Source organism: Quercus lobata, chromosome 4 (genome assembly GCF_001633185.2).
Source record: "Quercus lobata isolate SW786 chromosome 4, ValleyOak3.0 Primary Assembly, whole genome shotgun sequence".
NCBI classification, from domain to species: Eukaryota; Viridiplantae; Streptophyta; class Magnoliopsida; order Fagales; family Fagaceae; genus Quercus; species Quercus lobata.
In genome coordinates, this window is record NC_044907.1 from 91,543,682 (window position 1) to 91,563,723 (window position 20,042).

The 20,042-nt window shown below is 43.4% G+C and overlaps 2 protein-coding genes across 2 annotated transcripts; both read left to right on the forward strand.

Annotated features, from left to right (window-relative positions):
* The first annotated feature begins 8,264 nt into the window (after positions 1-8,264).
* Positions 8,265-9,398, forward strand: LOC115986149. The gene has a single exon (XM_031109004.1). It carries the CDS (start codon positions 8,265-8,267, stop codon positions 9,396-9,398), a length of 1,134 nt encoding a protein of 377 aa, XP_030964864.1.
* Positions 9,399-18,870: 9,472 nt separating this feature from the next.
* Positions 18,871-19,539, forward strand: LOC115986150. The gene has a single exon (XM_031109006.1). The coding sequence runs from the start codon at positions 18,871-18,873 to the stop codon at positions 19,537-19,539; it is 669 nt and encodes a 222-aa protein (XP_030964866.1).
* The last annotated feature ends 503 nt before the right edge of the window (positions 19,540-20,042 follow it).

Genomic DNA, 20,042 nt, shown 5'->3' on the forward strand with positions numbered 1-20,042 from the left:
TCTAGGCGAAACATATATGATATCTTTTATCTTTTTTTGTGTGTGTGTGTGTGTGTGTGTGTGTGTGTTTTTACAGAAAATGTTGTGCAAAATAAGCAAAAGGCCACCTTTCTATGGTTAGACAATTAACAAATGATTGAACTCTTGTTTTGCATGCAGGTCTCTCAAAAATCGACGCCCTGACCTTAACCATTTCTCGACGTAATAGATCCAACGTAATGAGAAAGAATCTCTGATGAAGCACCCCTCTTGTGTTTAGTATTGCCAACAGAACTCAACAGCGATTGCCATATTGCCAATAAGATGACCACAAAACCAATTAGTTTAGAAGTAACTTTCATAAGGCGTAATATCAATAAATCCAACAGGGCAACCAAAATGCAAGTCAACTATCTTGGAACATAGAACCTAAGCATATATCTTCCTTTAAATTTCAATATAGCCTACCAACTGCATTCACTGCAAAGTTCATTAACAGAATGGAAGAAAAACTAGGAAACATAATTCAGTTATGTTTATTCTCAATCGGTGTCCAGAGAGTAACATAACATTTTATTCAAACCAGCATAAAAGAAAACTTTACAGCTTTTGGGTTGTCAAGAAAGAAAAATCCCAATTGGGTCTACCAGTGTTTCGTTTGATGCACTAATATTTTCTTTTTCTCCCATTTAGTTAGTCTTCGTGATCAAACAACGGCAAAAGAGATTTCCTTTCATTCTCTGCATTACTGTTTTTTTTCTTCCCAGCAGTTTCTTCTGTAGATTGTGTGTCCCATTCATCTATTATACCCTGCAGATAATTAACAATTTGTGTCATTGTAGGGCGTTTCCTTTCATCTAAGTCCACACAGTGCACTGCCAGCTTTGTAATTGCCACTCCATCACAAACATCAAAATCTGGTGCACTGTCAAAGCTCTTATGAACAAGTAAAACAGCCAACAGGTTGTGAGCTAGAATTCAACTTCTGCTTGTACTGTCTCTATGCCCATCCTGCAGGAAATTCACGAGCAGCTTCGCACTTGAGATTGATCAAAGACAAATTTAGTAATGAGCCCTAAAAGTACAATACCAAATGAAAAGACATCGGCTCTCTTCACCCAAAAACCTATTATACAAAAAGTTTTGTAAGAACAACTGATCATGAAAAAGAGAAGGAAAAGAAAAATTTTGTATGTAATAACCATAGGGAAAAAAAGACTGAAGTAAAACTGCAATTCCAAAAGACTCTTGCATCCAAGCAACTCCACTACAGTAAACACAGAATTGTTAACACTGCAAGCATTGACCCAAAAATTACAGTGACCATGAGTAACACGAACATTAGCACAACTAAGAGATGCAATGCCTATAAATTCACTAAAATATCACCACAAGAATTCACACTAGTATTTTTTAACACATTTATCAACAGCTTCAAAAGGAATGGAAAAATTTAAAGCAATACCTGAATAAGGGCAGCAACTTGAAACAGATAACACTTGTTTATTGTAAAACAATTATAGCTTAGACTAGAGAAACAGAACAAAAAGCCTTAGATAAATTTTTTACAACTTCGCAACTCACTGCCTATATGTTTCTAATTCATGGAGGGTATTCAGGGATTTTTGGCGGGGTCTATGGCCTACCACTTATGATGTCGGTTGAGTCTCTCCCAAAATTGTTTCCATTACCCACTTACTAGACAAAAAGCCCTTCCCACAAAGGTGACAATTAGGGACTTCTGCCAAAGCACTTTAAGGAGCCAATTTTCTACTCCATGCATAAAAACACAGATAATCATATTGCCAATCAGTTCAGCATATAGCTCGTCTTCACGGTAGTCAAGCAGTTCACAGTGCATATAATAACATCAGTATTATGTCCAGTAATTATGCAGACGCACAAAACTTAAACAAGTTCAAAACATTAAAATATGAATTATAAAATAAAACATAAAAGGGTAATACCATTGTGAACAAAAAGTGGATCCATATAGCCATCATAACCGTAATATACTGTGCATGGATACCGTTTCGCAATGGTACGATCAGGTCGCAGACTAAAGTCAAGTAACACTGGATTGGAATCCTGCAGAGCCATTGGATTATGCAAGACTTCATATAACTTTTGAAAATTAAAGAATTGTGGCTGGAGCTATAAAGTTAATTGAGAATTCATGATCACAACGCCAATGCTAACCTGATCAAGAATGACATGAGCAGGATGAACATTGCAAACCAGGTAATTCCGTTCATGCAAATGCTCAAGCACACGAGCAACTCCGAGAGCCGCCTGCATTCTCTGGGTCCAAGTAAAATCATCTGCAATTTTTCAACAAGACAAGACATCAGTGACTTAATTTCATAATCATGGTTTATAGAATCCACATGAGCTCTGCTACCCTTTTTGATAAGGTTGAGAAGAGAAACCTTTGATCTAACATCATAAACAACACCAAAATGAAGTTTTCTTTGCTAAAGGAGTCGGTTAAGACTTCCAAATCCCTCCAGCTTAGTTTTTTTGGTTTGCCATCAATTTCCATCTCTGATTAGAGCATTAGCATTGGGAAATGCTAATGCTACTCTATTTTACAATTCTAAAAACTCACTTTATCATTATACCATCTAATTTTACAATACCTCCACATCCCAAACTTCTATTTTCCTCTTTCACTTATTAAAATAATATATTTACAAAATAAAATAATATATATCAAAATTATATCTGTTCTCTCTCATCTCTCTCCTCTCTTCCATTTCAGCTCTCTTCTAGACACAGCAACGCAGAAACCTCACAGCAACCCACACAGCAACCCAGAAACCTCACAGCAATCCACACAGCAACCCAAAAACCTCAGACCCGAAACCCATGGCCACCACCATCACCACGGCAACCCCCCACCTTCACCCATAATAAAAACCCCACCCCCTTCCACCACGCCACCACCCCACGGCAACCCCAGAAACCCATGGCCACCACCATCTCCACGGCAAGCCCCCACCTTCACCACCACGAACCCACATGACCCAGAATAAAAACCCCACCCCCTTCCACCACGCCACCACCCCACGGCAACCCCAGAAACCCATGGCCACCACCATCTCCACGGCAAGCCCCACCTTCACCACCACGAACCCACATGACCCATAATAAAAACCCCACCCCCTTCCACCACGCCACCACCCACGGCAACCCCAGAAACCCATGGCCACCACCATCTCCACGGCAAGCCCCCACCTTCACCACCACGAACCCACATGACCCAGAAATCCAGCTACAAACCCACATGACCCAGAAACCCAGAAACCCACATGACCCAGCTACAAACCGATCTCGCCGCTGCAAACCACACCGGAAACCCAGAAATCACCGCTGCAAATCAAATACCCAGAAATCGCACCATACCACGCCGATCGGACTTCCCAGTCTCACCTCCACGCCGGACCCACGACCCACGCCAGAAAAGCCCACCGTGAGAGAGAGACGTGATGAGAGAGAGAAGCCGTTGTGGTGAGAGAGAGACATGATGAGAGAGAGAAGAGAGCCGTTGGGGAGAGAGGAATGAAAAGAGAAACATAGGGTGAGAGAGAGTCAGAAGAGAGGGAATAAAAAATTAATATAACTTATACAATTGTGCTACAGTACTATTCTACCTTTAGAATTGTATTGTAGCACAATTCTAAATATTTTTGCAATACTTACTGATAGCATTCTCTGATGCAATGGTTATTTGGTGCATTTATGCTAAAATACCCTTAGATATGGCTTTAGCATCTTCTGATGCTAATGCTCTTCAACAATTTTATAATATGAATTATTCATAGAAACCAAATATCACGTAATCTACATGCATGCATACATAGAGAGTCATCGTCTCTCTCAAAACTGACTCAAAGAACACACACATATATTTCTAAATTATAATATATTTCTAGTGTGTGTGTATATATATCTGAACATGCGCGTGGAAAGTTTTGTTTTGTTTTTAAATCTAATTTTTATTTTTATTTTTCACTCTATCGAATAACATAAAATACGAAAAATGTTTCCCCCGAAATATATGGAACGGAAGCAAAAATCTTAAATATAAATATACTTACGAGCAAGGTTTTCTGTTTCCTTATCGAGCTTCCTTGTCTTTAGGTTAGTGCTGCTTGAAACAGCTTTCTTTGTCCCAGCAGTAGCTGCACCAATATATTGTTAGAATAATGTGCCCTCAAAAACAATACTATGCATTTTTATTTGATAATAAAATTTTATTTTCACATTCATAACTTTTATAGGTATATTTCATTGTTTAAATGTGGCATGTGATGTCACCTCTGTAAGAAAAATCATGTTAATGGTTAAGGAACCAAAAATAGGGAGTAATGATTTTTCATAGATTATTAAATTATTTTAGACTGTGAATATTAATTGAATATTACCACTGAAGTCTACACTTGTTGTGCTGCTATATGATCGGATGATTTACTCGATACATAATTGAAGTAGTGACTTTAAGCAAACAAGTGGGTGTAATGTAATAAGTACATACACTGAATTGGATCCGATCAAGGACACCTTATGGAGTGATCACTGTTAATTAAAAAGTTATTCTATCACAATTTGTCTATTGTCCTCAAACATGAGGGGTTTGTGTATATTTATTTATTATGCACATAACTTTGACAATGTCAACTAGTGATACCAATTTTAAAGGCTATATACAGACACGTTGGGTTATGTGTGTAATGAGTAAAATATATAAATGCTCAACAATGAATCCACCAATCTCTAAAGAAGATAGTATATTCAGTTAATTTTCATATTGAAGTTGGACTCAAAACAAAACCGGCCGGTGACATTTTTCAAAAATGTTTTTCATATATATAATATTGTGTATATATATTTAAAGAGTTTTTTTAAAAGATATTTTAGAGTCTAATAGAAATTATGAAATCAAGAAATTAAGAGTCACATAAACTAAGGACATGACAGTGATATTTATCTAGTCCTAGTAGCTTGTGGGAATATAGTATGGTGGAAGGACATAGATATAAAATTGTATGAAATGAGACCTCATTTGTAATTCGCTAATCTTCAGGAGTCAATTGCAATGTGTTGATGGGCATTATTGCAATCTGTAGAAGTTCAAATATTTTCTTGATATGGTTGAGAAAATGAAGAAATAATTTTGAAAGAGTTTTAAGATAAGTCAATAACATTCAAAAAGCTATTGATGAATCCTACTGCTGAAAATTAGGATTCGTAAGGATCCCACATCCAATCTCTCTCTTGGGTTTTAGAAGTCTTAAATAAAATAAGATTTTAAAATATCATATTAGTGGTTGGCCATCGGAACTACTAAATGATACTGCAGTCTTCTGAAAACTCAAAAAGAAATAGAGAGAGAGATGTGAATACCTTGGAAGGCAACACGCTTGGGTTGCTAAGAGAGGTACGTAATTTTGTTCTATTTAGAATCTATGGTTGTGTGATACAACAATCTTTAAATGAAAATACAAAATTTTGTTTTATATTGCTTCTGCAAAAACTATCATACATAAATTCATAAATAACTTTTACAATCTAAAATCTTAAACCTATATCATCAACAACTTAAAAGCAGTAATTGATAAATCACAACCATAATTATTCTACACATAATCAAATAACCTAAATTGATGCAGTGTAGACGTGTAAAAGCAGAATCTATAACACACAATTACTATAACTCGTCCACGAAATCTAAGTTCTACAAAAACACTAGGCTAGTAGGCAAAATAATAGAGGAAACCTCTCTAGCAAACTTTTATATATTAATAAACTCATGACACAATAGAATTTCTCCTACTCCTTTTAGGAAAAGAAATAATACACCTACTTCTACTTGAGAAAAGAAAAAAAATTTAACTAGGAAAAGAAAAACAATTAAAATCCTAATTCCACTAGGAAAGAGAAAACAATATAAAATATTAAAACATCTTATTCTTCCTTAATCAATCTGCATCATAAACCTAAAAAAGAAAAAGAAAAAAAAAAAAAAGAAGAAGAAGAAAACGTAGAATCAAACAAAAAGATAATCTAACTTATGAGAAACTCATTCCACACAGATAAAAATCTTCATGGATGTTACAATAATTCAAGCATATGTATGGTTTGAACAAACTCTAATAATCTTTTAGAGAGAGAATTAGTAATTGTGTTTGGATTGGGGAGAGGAGAGTGGAACGGGGTGGGGGTTTATGTTCCCTTAGTTTATAATTAATTTTTCTGCCACCAAAGCTTATAAAATAAAAAACATGCACAAAATACATCGAGCCTACATAACTCAAGTCTGTTTTGCCCTTTTACTCAAGCTATTGACACCCCAAACAATATAAGGGAACATGTTTGTTGACACTCACAATCAAGGATCCGCCTCTAGGACATAACTGATAGTGATGGCTGCCTCTTGGAGCCTTTCCATTTTGCTAGTACGTGTTGTGAATTTGGGTGTGGAAATAGTTCTGTCCGTAGAAGGACTTGTATTCTAATCCACCTTCCAAATCTGACCAATACTTGATATGTAAATTGCGTAATTAAAAAATCAACACCAATTTTACCATGAACACTGGGCAGCATCAGCTGGCAAATCAAGGAGCTTCCAAGAAATAATTTGGAGAATGTCCAAGATTAACTTTGGGAACAAAAATGCTTTTTAAGATGTGCAGAAGTGATAAAAAGCCGTATGTCATGCAAAAGATTCAAATAGAACTGAAAATATTACCTGCATATTTTCCAGCATCATTAGGTTTTGACGATCTAATTACAGAGAGAAGCTATCCACACAAGTTAAATCAAAGAGGAAGCCTATCTCAAGGCTTTATTGCAGCAGCACCACTGAGATCAGGCCTCATGTACTTCTCATATGAGACTCTCAACTGTCCTTTTCCAGCAGCGTTATGGAATCCTAAGATCATCTTGCGCAATCTCTAAAGCAATCAAATAAACATATTTGAGATTCTAAGGAAAGTGAAAAGTAAAAAAGGTACTGAATCTTGAAAAGGACCTGAGTTGGGACTCTTCATAGCATGCTTATTTGCAAAGCAGAGGGGTCCAAGCTGGAGACAGGTGCAGGGTGCATTTTGCAACATAGAGAGATGATGCACATAGCAATGAGGGCTTAAACATTAGAGCTTCATGTTCAACTAAGCAGAGTTTGATGAGGTAGAATGTCAGGTGTTCAAGCTGGGAGAAATTTCCACAAGGAGATACAAACAATCAGCAAATTTATAATTGCGAGCATATCTAGTCCAAACACAGACTAAACACACATTCTTTTATTTTCTAACTAACAATTAGTAGAGCAGGCTTTTAAAAGCTACTAAATACCTTTGAGTCTGGCTAAGCAGCCTTAAGAAATTAACCTTAACATAAAAACACAAGGAGTAACCACATTAGGACGAAACTTCAATTGCTTAAGAATAAGCCTTTTCCTGGAGAGCAAAGCTGAAGAGGATAAAATATGAGCCTGACGGGCCTGTGGAAATGGACCTGACGGATTGGAATTGTTGGGCCGATATAGAGGTGGTCCAACGCCCATTAAAGCCCATCGCTGAAAGATACAGTAAGGGCCCTTGATCTAAGGTCTCTATCACTCATCGCATATGATGGGAATGACGAAATTACATCCCATAGACGAAGATAACATTAATGACGAAGGAAGCATATCCTTGACGAAGTCGTCCGAAACAACGAGGAAAGCAGTCATCACTGACGAAGGTAGGGTTAGTCATTCAATGCAGACAATCAATGACCGGGACAGTTACGAAATCAACCAAGCAGACCGTTGGGAACCTCTTAAAAGTCCCATTATTGGGCCAGAGGCGTTACTTGAGGAAGCATTAACAACCACAACGGCTAGCCCTTAAGGCCGCAGGTATAAAGCCCTCATACAGTCAACAGAAGGTACACACATATACACTGACACTTTGAGAGCACTTTCTGATTCTTCATCTTGTTTGGTCATTATTCTAACTTTGGCATTGGAGACGTTGTGGCAGGCACCACACTGGTGACCCTCATCAAGCATACCCTCTAATACCACCAAGAATTCCATCTGCTCACTTTTACTGACGAGCTTGTGCTTCATCAATTTGGCGCCATCTGTGGGGAACGAAATTTTCAGATTCATATTTGAAAATGTGGTTTCCATTAACTCTCTACATCCAGATGGAATCCAACCAGATTTAGCGGCCTTGGCCCAACAAGTTCAAGCCCTTGCAGCCACCATTGAAGAACTCACCAAACAGAACCAGGAAATGCAGCTACGACTCCAGCAGGTCCAACAGGCTCAACAGGACGAAAGCCGGTCCAAGGGTAACCTGGAGGGAGAAGGGGATAGCCACAGGAGGGGTACTCCTCAAAGGCCAACCACTCCGGACGAACAGAACTCAGATCTTCTTCAAGAAATGAGGAAAGAGATGAACGAACTAAGGAGCGCTATCAAAGAGAAGACGGATCGGAGCGTAGACAAAATGGTAAGGGCTACGGATTCGCCTTTCACCGTAACGGTACTTGAATGCCCTGTACCGTCAAAGTTTCGCTTACCTCAACTAGAGCCGTTCGACGGACTCAAGGACCCTCAAGATCATCTTAATACCTTCAAGACGACTCTGGGTCTTCAACAACCACCTGACGAGATACTGTGTCGTTCCTTCCCAACCACTCTCAAAGGAGCTGCAAGAGAATGGTTCACGAAGTTACAGACCTCGTCCATAGACAACTTTGACCAATTAAGTAGTGCCTTCTTGCATCATTTCATAGGGGGGCAACATCCAAAAAGGCTGGTAGACTACTTACTCACCATAACGCAGGGAGAGAAGGAAACTCTGAGGTCATATGTCAAACGATTCACTCGGGAGACTCTGGAGGTGGACGAAGCCGATGACAAAGTGCAGCTGACGACCTTCAAAGCAGGGCTGAGGTCCAGAGATCTTATGGCCTCCCTCGCAAAGAATCCACCAAAGACGATGGCGGAAATGCTCCTGAAGGCACAGAAGTATATGAATGCTAAAGATGCTTTAGCTGCCATAAAGGATGCCGAAAAGCCAGGCGACAAGGCCAAGAGGGAAGACGATCGCAGGGGGCAGAAGAGAGATCGACTAGATCGTCGGAACAACGACGGGAACAGGAGGAAAGATGACAAAAGTCCTCGGACGGTAAGATTTACCCCTTTGGCCATGCCTGTTGACAAGATTTTCACACAGATCAAGGACGAGCATTATCTCAAATGGCCCAGACCATTGCACTCATCCCCTAATGTCCGCAACAAGAACAAGTACTGCCGGTTCCACAAAGATCACGGCCATAACACGGAAGACTGCAGGGACCTAAAGGAGCAAATAGAGGAGTTGATACGGAAAGGAGAAATATGTGAAGAAGGGAGAATATAGCAAGTTCAGAGACGACAATAAAACCCAGCATAAATCCTTCTCCCGGGATGACGACCGTCCGTCCCAGCCTCCGTACAAGGTAATCGGGGAGATCAACACGATTACAGGAGGGCCGTTTTTAGGAGGGTCGTTTAAATCACTCAAAAAGGCATACCAGAGACAGGTTAACAGTGTCCATACCGTACCCTCGTCCAAGCACTGACGAACATACTAAGACATGTCCTTCAGTGAAGGAGACGCCATGGGAGTGAAGCAGCCCCACAACGATCCCTTAGTCATAATGCTAAATATAGAAGGGTTCAATACCAAGAGGATCCTCGTCGATAATGGCAGCTCCGCTGACATCATCTACCTCCCAGCCTTTCAGCAGCTGAGACTGGATCCAAAAAGACTGCGCCCTTTTGACTCTCCACTCGTCAGTTTCAGCGGAGACAGGGTCTACCCCAGGGGTATAGTGACATTGACGGTGACAACAGGGACCTACCTAGTACAGTTGACCCGGCAAGTAGACTTCCTGGTGGTGGATTGTCCCTCATCCTACACTGTCATCGTTGGGAGGCCCACGCTCAACAAGTGGAAGGCGGCAACGTCAACTTACTGTTTGAAGGTAAAATTCCCAATGGATAATGGTGTCGGTGAAGTGAAAGGAGATCAAGTCCTGGCAAGAGAATGCTACCAAGCCGTCCTGGCTAGGAAGGAGAACCACACGTGGATGATTGAGGAAAAGGAAGAAGATAGGATAGAGGCCCTGGAGACGGTGGAGTTGGTAGAAGGAGAGGCAAACAAGACGACCAAGATAGGAACGAAGTTGAGCCCCGAGATGAGAACAAAACTCATAAGGTTTCTCAAAGAGAATCTAGACGTCTTCGCATGGAGTCACGAGGACATGCCGGGCATATCTCCAGAAGTCATCCAGCATAAGTTGAATGTGGACCCAGAACGAAAACCCATCCAGCAACGACGAAGAACCTTTGCTCCAGAACGAGACCAGGCAGTTGCAGAGGAAGTTTCCAAACTCCTGACGGCAGGGTTCATTCGGGAGGTGTATTATCCTGAATGGCTAGCAAATGTAGTTCTGGTGAAGAAAGCCAACGGGAAATGGAGGATGTGCATAGACTTCACCGACCTGAACAAGGCATGCGCAAAGGACAGCTTCCCCCTACCCAGAATAGACCAGCTCGTAGACTCCACAGCCGAGCACAAGTTACTGACATTCATGGACGCCTTCTCAGGATGCAACCAGATAAGGATGGCTGAGGAAGACCAGGAGAAGACCGCCTTCATCACAAGTCAAGGACTCTACTATTACAAGGTAATGCCATTTGGGTTGAAGAATGCCGGGGCAACATACCAGAGGTTGGTGAACAAAATGTTCAACCAACAAATTGGCAAGAACATGGAAGTGTACGTGGACGATATGCTTGTCAAGAGCAAAGAAGAGCTCGCACACCTGGACGACCTGAAGGAGACATTTACAACCCTAAAAGCACACCAGATGAAATTGAATCCAAGTAAGTGTGTCTTTGGGGTTGCTTCGGGAAAAGTACAAGCCATCATCAACATGACATCCCCCAGGACCGTGAAGGAATTTCAAAAACTCACAGGAAGAATTGCAGTTTTGAACAGGTTTGTTTCTAGGGCTACAGACAAGTGCCTGCCCTTTTTCAAGACTTTGAAGCAGGCCTTTGCCTGGACCGACGAGTGCGAAGCTGCGTTCCAGGAACTAAAGCGTTATCTGAGCAGCCCACCCCTTCTAAGCCCGTCCAAGGAAGGGGAAAACCTATACTTATACCTGGCAGTGTCAGCCTCGGCAGTGAGTGCAGCCCTGATCAGAGAAGAGAGCAAGAAGCAGCTACCGGTTTACTACGTCAGCCAAGCCTTCCAAGGAGCTGAGTCCAGGTACCCAAAAATCGAGAAAATCGCGTTTGCGCTGATTGTGGCTTCGCGCAAACTAAGGCAATACTTCCAGGCAAATCCCATTCTCGTAATGACGGACCACCCAATCAAGAAAACAATGAACAAGCCAGAAGCTGCAGGAAGAATGGTCCAGTGGGCGATTGAACTTAGTCAGTTTGATATTGAATACCATCCCAGAACGGCGATCAAGGCACAAGCACTGGCGGACTTCATCACAGAGTTCACTCTTCTAGAAGAAGACAGGATTACCAACGAGGTAGACAGATGGATAATACAAACTGATGGTTCGTCAGCTCAGAGGAAGGGGGGAGTAGGGGTCGTCATAACCACCCCCGACGGAAAAGTGCTGAAATATGGGGTCCAATTAAGATTCTCGGCCACCAAAAACGAAGCTGAATACGAGGGGATACTGACGGGACTGAGGCTTGGAAGGGCACTTGGTGCTAGAAACTTGTTGATTCAAAGTGACTCAAAGCTAGTGGTCGAACAGATTAGGGGAGAATACGAAGCAAAGGAAGAAAGGATGCAGAAATATCTCAATTTGACAAAGCATCTGACTCAAGAATTCGATGTAGTGGAGTTTGTGCAGATCCCAAGGAGTCAGAACATAGGGGCTGACGAAATCTCAAAACTAGCTTCATCAGAAGAAGGGAAAATTGGCACAGATTTGGCAATGGAGGTCCAAAAACACCCCAGCATTGAAGAAGTTGCAACATTCACCATCCAGGGCACAGACAGCTGGATGACGCCCATATTATCCTACCTCTAGGACGGGCACCTCCCTTTGAGCACGGAGAGCTAAAAAGATCAAGAAGAGGGCAGCCAGGTTCACGATCCTTAATGATGCCTTATACAAGAGAGGGTTCTCTATGCCTTACTTGAAGTGTGTCGACGAAAAAGAAGCCAGATACATCCTAGAAGAAATCCATGGAGGAGTTTGCGGCGACCACGCTGGCCCCAAATCCCTGGTAAACAAGGTAATTCGAACAGGATACTTTTGGCCAACCATGCAGGTAGACGCAGCTGAGATCGTCAAAGGGTGCGACAAATGCCAGCGATACGGGAATGTGCAACGGCTTCCAACAGAGAGACTGACGACTATAACTTCTCCATGGTCGTTCGCACAATGGGGAATGGACATCGTCGGCCCGTTACCCCAAGGTAAAGGCCAGGTAAAGTTCCTGCTTGTTGCTATCGATTATTTTACTAAGTGGGTTGAAGCAGAGGCTCTTGCAACGATTACTGAGGCTCGAATTTGGAGTTTTGTGTGGAAGAACATAATCTGCAGGTTCGGGATTCCCTTGACGATCATATCTGATAATGGGAAGCAGTTCGACAGCCAAGGCTTCAGAGAATTCTGTCCAAACCTTGGAATCAAGAATCAGTTCTCATCCTCAGGGCATCCCCAGGCAAACGGATAGACGGAAGTGACGAACAGAACGCTACTCAAGATTATCAAAACCAGGCTGGACGAGGCGAAAGGTGCTTGGTCAGAAGAACTACCAAGTGTCCTATGGGCTTACAGAACCACAGCCAGAACCCTGACAGGAGAGACACCCTTCAGGCTTACCTATGGCACAGAAGCAGTAATCCCAGTAGAAGTTGGGGTAACAAGCATCAGACGAGGAACTTTCAGCGAAGGACTCAATGACGATGAACTGCGACTCAACCTGGACTGTCTGGATGAGGTAAGAGACAACGCATCTAGCAAGGTGACAAAGTATCAGAAAAAGATGGTCGAGTACTACAACAAGAGGGTTAAACTCAGGCGACTGGATATAGGAGACCTTGTCCTACGCAAGACCACTACAGCAACTAAAGACCCTACTCAAGGAAAACTGGGTCCTACATGGGAAGTTATCACTATTCAAGACAATGACAAAGGCAACTAAAGACCGCGTCATTCACTATTCAAGACAAGGAAGTTATCACCTGGAAACCATGGACGGACAAAGGCTCCCTCGACCATGGAACATTGAGCATTTAAAGAAGTACCACGAGTAAATGTAATAGACGAATGCATTCGTTCTTGAAATTAATCAAAGAATTATTCCTCTGATGTCTTTGTGCAGGCAATTCTAGTCAATCATAAGGTCCATAAATCATTAAGTAACAAGATTCTGCCTTGACGGATGTAAGTTACTGACGATCACCTTAAAAGGTGTGGATAACCAAGTAACAAGATTCCGCCTTGACAGATGTAAGTTACTAATGATCACCCTAAAAGGTGTGGATAACCAAGTAACAAGATTCCGCCTTGACGGATGTAAGTTACTGACGATCACCCTAAAAAGGTGTGAATAACCAAGTAACAAGATTCCGCCTGGACGGATGTAAGTTACTGACGACCACCGTAACAGGTGTATATCACTAAGTAACAAGATTCCGCCTTGACGGATGTAAGTTACTGACAGCCACTATAGCAGATACAAAAGGTAGAAAATCGATAAAACGACTAAGTGACAAGATTTCGCTTTGACGGACATAACTCACCACAGGTACAACCCCTTAACAAGTGCAAGTGACAAGAGCCCGTTTGACGGGTTCTCACAAAGAGAAAGAGGTAAAGGGAAAAACCATACATCAAATCAAAACAACACTCAGAATGCGTTCAAAATCGGCAAAACGATCAGTTAACAGATTATTGACGAATAAACAGATCGCAAGGTACAAAAATATGGACGAGTATAAATCAACCAAAGCATCTTCGGAAAATGTAAGTATGTTTCACGTAAACCCATAACCACTGGGCAACTGACATTGTTTCCAAAATAAAATGGATTGTTCTGGAATTAGATTTACAAAAAAGAAAAAGGCCCAAAATAGAACGGGCATCCACCAAAAATAAAACAAAAGGAAAAATTTTCTAAGTGTCAAAGTTAGGCATCAGCAGCAGCATCCTCACCGGCAGGGGCGTCAGTAGCAAGCTCAGGAGCATCACCATCCGTGGCAGAAGACTGAGCAGCTTCGTCCAGAGCCATCTCCTTGTCCACCTCCTCCAGATCCAGTCTCTCCATATTGACCCCAGAAGGGTGCTTGACCAGGTACCTCCTAAGAAGCTCGAAACCTTTAAAATACCAATTGAAGAGTACAGTATTATACTCGTCAGTAGTCTGGAAAGCCTCCACGGATCTGGCAGCGATGGTTACGAGTTTCTCTTTGACTGAAAGAAGCTGCTCATCCTTCTCCTGAGTCAGCTTGCGCTCAACCCTGAGGTCGTCATCCAGCACTTTGACCTTCTCCTTCAATGAAGTTGCCTCGTCCATAGAGGCAATCAAGTTCTTCTTCAAGTCCGAGTTCTCTCTCTCCAGAGCCTCCATCTGGGTTGTTAGAGATGCCACCTTGGCCTCTTGAGTAAGGTATTCGGTGGTAATATGGAGGCTCTCTCCCAACACCTGGAGGAAATTGTAGAGTCGTCAATAAAAATAAAAAAAAATAAAGTTGAAAGGAGAACACCGTACCTAGACGAGCTTGTGAACATGACAAGAGGCGACCTCGTTCAGAGACATGTCGGAAAGAGCCCTCAAATCCGCTGGAGTGACAACCTCGTGAGCCCTGTCCACGGCCAACCTTTCGTCATCCTATATTGTGGACGAACGAGTATCAGCCTTTTCCTTCTCCTTTTCTTTGCCAGTCACGCGCGGCCTTTTGGAGCCGGGAGTAGGGAATCTCCTCTATTGACGTGGTTGGAGAGGCCGTCCTCGTCGTCTCTGAAGCTATGGGATGAACGGTACTAGAGGAGTAGGAGCGGGGCCCTTCCCAGTCACACGCACAGTTTTCTTCCCCAGATTGGACAGCGGTTCGTCCTTCTTGGATCTCATTTTTGCGAACATGTCCTTGTTAAATTTTGTCATCATCTCTGCAAGAAGAAAAAACGTTTATCAGGAATTCCTGAGTGTACATAAGAAGAACCAACACTGACGAGGATAATACTTACTCTTTTTTCCCTCAATACCGACTTGACGAAGAACGTAAGGAGACGGGTCTGGACCAAGGTTGTAGAAAGCGAGGGTCCGGGGGTCAACCAGTTCGTCCCAGTTTTCAATCGTCTCAGCGTAACCGATCGCAGTCTCGATGCGTTCCTTGTGCCGACTCTTAAGCTTAGGTCGTCTCTTAACTGTAGCAAACAAGAAACAAAGGAGTTAGCAATACTAAAGCCTCAAAGGTGGCAAAGTTAAAATGACGGGGAGAAATACTGACGCACCTAAGGTCGGGGTTCCCCACCGACGGAGCAACCTCGGGATATCACCCCAATCACTGCTGGATTGAGTCTCGAAGTCGTCCCCAGACACAAAGAAAAAGCGCGACTTCCAATACCTGAAGGACGAGGGTAAGCCCTTAACAATCCTTGTCTTTCTCTCCCAAGGGACTAACTCATAATACCCCCACTCCTTGGACTCTTTCAAACGGTATAAATAGGTGAGCTCACCCATCCTGATCATATCCCCGTTGGAGGCCAACCATATTTGCATACAGTTGATCACGATCCTCCACGAGTTAGGCATGAGCTACCCGGGAGCAATACCGAAGTGAGCCAAAAGTTCCATCAGGAACGGGTGGACGGGGAGTCTAAGCCCGCAGGAGAAGGTTGACTCGTAAAAGCATACTTCACCTGGAAAAAAGTGGCAGGCCCTATCTTCTTCCCTAGGTAGACGAACACAAACCCTAGACGGAAACTGGAACCTATCCTTGAACCTATTTACAGTGTCGGCGTCCAAACCACACACCTCCCTGAGGGCGTAAAAAGCCCTAACCTCCTGGGGACCAGAGACGGCTGTATCCCCTTCCGCTGGGTCGCCATTAGACGACAACCCAGTCTCGAGATCACTAGACCTAACCTCAGACATCAACTCTCTCCTTGCTAAACCCTCGAACCAATTAAGCGATTGACGGAGCAAAGGCAACAAATCGCCCAAAACCACGCTCAGACAATTGCCCTCAAATACAAAATTTTCTAAAAACGGGTAAGTACCCAAAGACCCTCCTAGACGCGCAAAAAGAAATGAGATTGACGGGCAAGTTATCCTAACCTCCAAGCTATCAACCATGGAAATATAGAAATCGGAGGGCAGAGAAAAACAATACAAGCTAAATCCCCAGAAAATCAAAAACCAACAAAAGAAAGAAAAAGAAACAAAGAATCAGAAACTACACTGCAGTAAAGAAAAAAAGGAAAAATAAAGGAAAAACCAGTAAGGAGAAACGTACCTCCAATGGCGGAAAACCAAAAGCACAGCATAAATGATTTGAAGAAGAAGGAAGTCTCAAGGAAAAATGCTCAGAGTATCACTGGGGTATTTTTTCTGTTTTGCTCTCTGAAAAGTAAAAGAAAATTGAAAGAGGAGAAGTTTTAAACTTAAGCCAAAGAACGATTGAAAAACCAGTGGGAAACCCAAGGGTCTGCCATAAATTCCACGGATCAGCACGCGCCACGTGGCCACGTTGCGTACAGCGCCGCCACTAAGCATTAAATGCGGACCAGAACCCCAAGAGTCACAAGAAAACTTTTCATCTTCCGTGATCGTCGTGACACGTCACAGACAACCCCAGATTCTGGGGGGCAACTAATGGGAATGACGAAATTACATCCCATAGACGAAGATAACATTAATGACGAAGGAAGCATCCTTGACGAAGTCGTCCGGAACAACGAGGAAAGCAGTCATCACTGACGAAGGCAGGGTTAGTCATTCAATGCAGACAATCAATGATCGGGACAGTTACGAAATCAACCAAGCAGACCGTTGGGAACCTCTTAAAAGTCTCATTATTAGGCCAGAGGCGTTACTTGAGGAAGAATTAACAACCACAACGGCTAGCCCCTAAGGCCGCAGGTATAAAGCCCTCATACAGTCAACAGAAGGTACACACATATACACTGACACTTTGAGAGCACTTTCTGATTCTTCATCTTGTTTGGTCATTATTCTAACTTTGGCATCGGAGACGTTGTGGCAGGCACCACCCCGGTGACCCTCATCGAGCATACCCTCTCATACCACCAAGGATTCCATCTGTTCACTTTTACTGACGAGCTTGTGCTTCATCAGCATAATCACCCTAGAGTCCCAAAATGGAAATCCTAGCATGAGGGGGATTCTAGAAGATACGCACGCTGAAAGTAGATCTCCTGTACAAGGATAAACCTTGCTCACCATGCTCGGAAATATTCAAGTAGAGTTCTATAAGGAAAAGACTTTCAGACCAAGGAGGAGTAGCCGATCACCTACTACTATAAAATCCCCAATACCCTCGTAAGAGAAGGTACGCATAATTTACCCTCTCTAACACTCTAGAGTTGTGAGAATAATTCTAACTTGACCTTCGGAGTGTATTTGGCCGGCACCACACCGGTGCTCTCTAAGGTCTTCTGTTATTTTGTTGTGCAGGTTCACGTTGAGTCGCGAGTGCTGTGTGACCTATTGGTGATATTTTCGACATCATCAGTTGGCGCCGTCTGTGGGAAACGTAGCACATTATCGCTTCCCGGACAAAAGAGTTACATGGTACTCACTCGCTCAATGGCGACCACTAACGACGTTCAAAAAGAAGAAGCCCCCACGACTACTCTTAAGAGACAGGTCAAGACGCTCGCCACAGCCGTGGAGCGCCTCACCAAGGAGTAGATCAAGAAGGAACCAACGCTGAAAGGAGGAATCAAGAGGGACCATAGGCTAGCAACGCCCCAAGCAGACCAGAGCGACGGGACACGAGCCTTCCCTCTCTTGAAGATACGGCTCCGCCACCCATCATCGTGGAGATGCAGGCGATAAAGGAACAGATGGAAGTGATGATGAACGCTCTCAAGGGACGAGTGTCCAGTGACCTTGACGACCTCGTCAACTGGACTGACTAGCCATTTACCACCACCGTCAACTCCTTCCCCCTGCCAAGTAAGTTCCGCATGCCACATATGGATAGTTATGACGGGGTCAAGGACCCTCTAAATCACCTAGAGACCTTCAAGACCCTGATGCACCTTTAGGGAGTGGCAAACGCAATTATGTGCAGGGCCTTTCCTATAACCCTAAAGGGCGCGGCAAGGATTTGGTTCAGCCGACTAACACCCAACTCAATCAGCACCTTCAAGGAGCTAAGTGCTCAATTTACTACGCACTTCATCGGAGGACATTGGTATAAGAAGTCCATAACTTGCTTAATGAATATCAAGCAGCGAGAGGAGGAAACGTTAAGGGCCTACATATCCCGCTTCAATAAAGAGGCGCTCTCGATCGACGAAGCCAACGACAAGATACTTGTGGCGGCATTCACGAATGGGCTGAAGGGGGGTAAGTTTTTGTTCTCCCTATACAAAAACGACCCAAAGACCATGCCAGAGGTGCTTTACAGGGCCACCAAATATATGAACACTGAAGATGCGTTGTTGGCCCGAGGAGAGAGGCCCAAGAAAAGAGAGAGGCAAGAAGACACCCAACAGGACCAGGGGCGGAAGAGAGGAAGGGTAGGAAACCAAAGGGAGGAGAGACGCCCTAAACCCATGGGGGGGAGATTCACAAGTTTCACCCCATTAACCGCCCCGATAGACTAAGTCCTAATGAAAATTAAGGACGAAGGGGCCCTGACGTTCCCTGGAAAGCTGAAGAGTGATCCCAACAAACGATCTAGGGACAAATATTGCCGCTTCCACCGTGACCATGGTCACGACACAGGCGATTGCTACGATTTGAAGCAGCAGATTGAAACCCTTATCCGACAAGGAAAGCTGCAAAAGTTCATCAGCAAGGAGAGAACAGATCCACCCCCACAAGAACAGTACCCCCGGCGAGAGAACGAGCGACCAAGAGCCCCAATAGGGGACATAAGGATGATAGTCGGAGGAACAGTTATAATCGGGTCTTCAAAAAAGGCTCGTAAAACGTACCTTCGGATGGTACAGAGCATTCAGCGAACGGGCACCGTGTCGAAGATAGCAAAAAGAGAAGGCCCCATTATCAGGTTCTCAGAAGAAGATGCACGACGCCTACACCATCCACATGACGATGCTCTCGTCATCAGCATGCGGGTAGGAGACTACAACATGCACTGGGTGTTGGTCGACAACGGCAGCTCAACCGATATCTTGTATTATCCGGCGTTCCAGCAAATGAGGATTGACAATGAGCGATTAGTACCGACGAACGCCCCACTCATTGGTTTCGGAGGAAGCCGGTTATTCCCTTTAGGCGCGGTCACGTTATCCATGACGGTAGGCGATTACCCCTAGCAAATCACCAATGACGTAACATTCCTAGTGGTCGATTGCTCGTCTGCCTACAACGCTATCCTCGGACAACCCACGCTCAACTCATGGAAGGCGGTAACCTCAACTTACCACCTGATGATCGAATTCCCTACGGATTATAGAGTAGGAGAGCTGCGTGGATGTCAAATGGCTGCACGGGAATGCTATGTGGCCATGATGGAGATGGAAGACCAAGTCCAGGCCTTGAACATAGAAGAGCACCGAACGGTGACGGAACCAACAGAGAAACTAGAGGAGATAACTCTTGACAGCTCCAATCCGGATCGAACAACCAAGATCGGAACGCTCGTTAACCCTACAATCCGTCAAGAGCTCATAACTTTCTTGAGGAACAATCAAGACGTGTTCGCCTAGAGTCATGACGACATGCCAGGAATAGATCCCTCGGTCATAGTACACAAATTGAATGTGTTGCCCTCCTTTTCACCCGTCCGACAGAAGAAGAGAGTATTCGCCCCAGAACG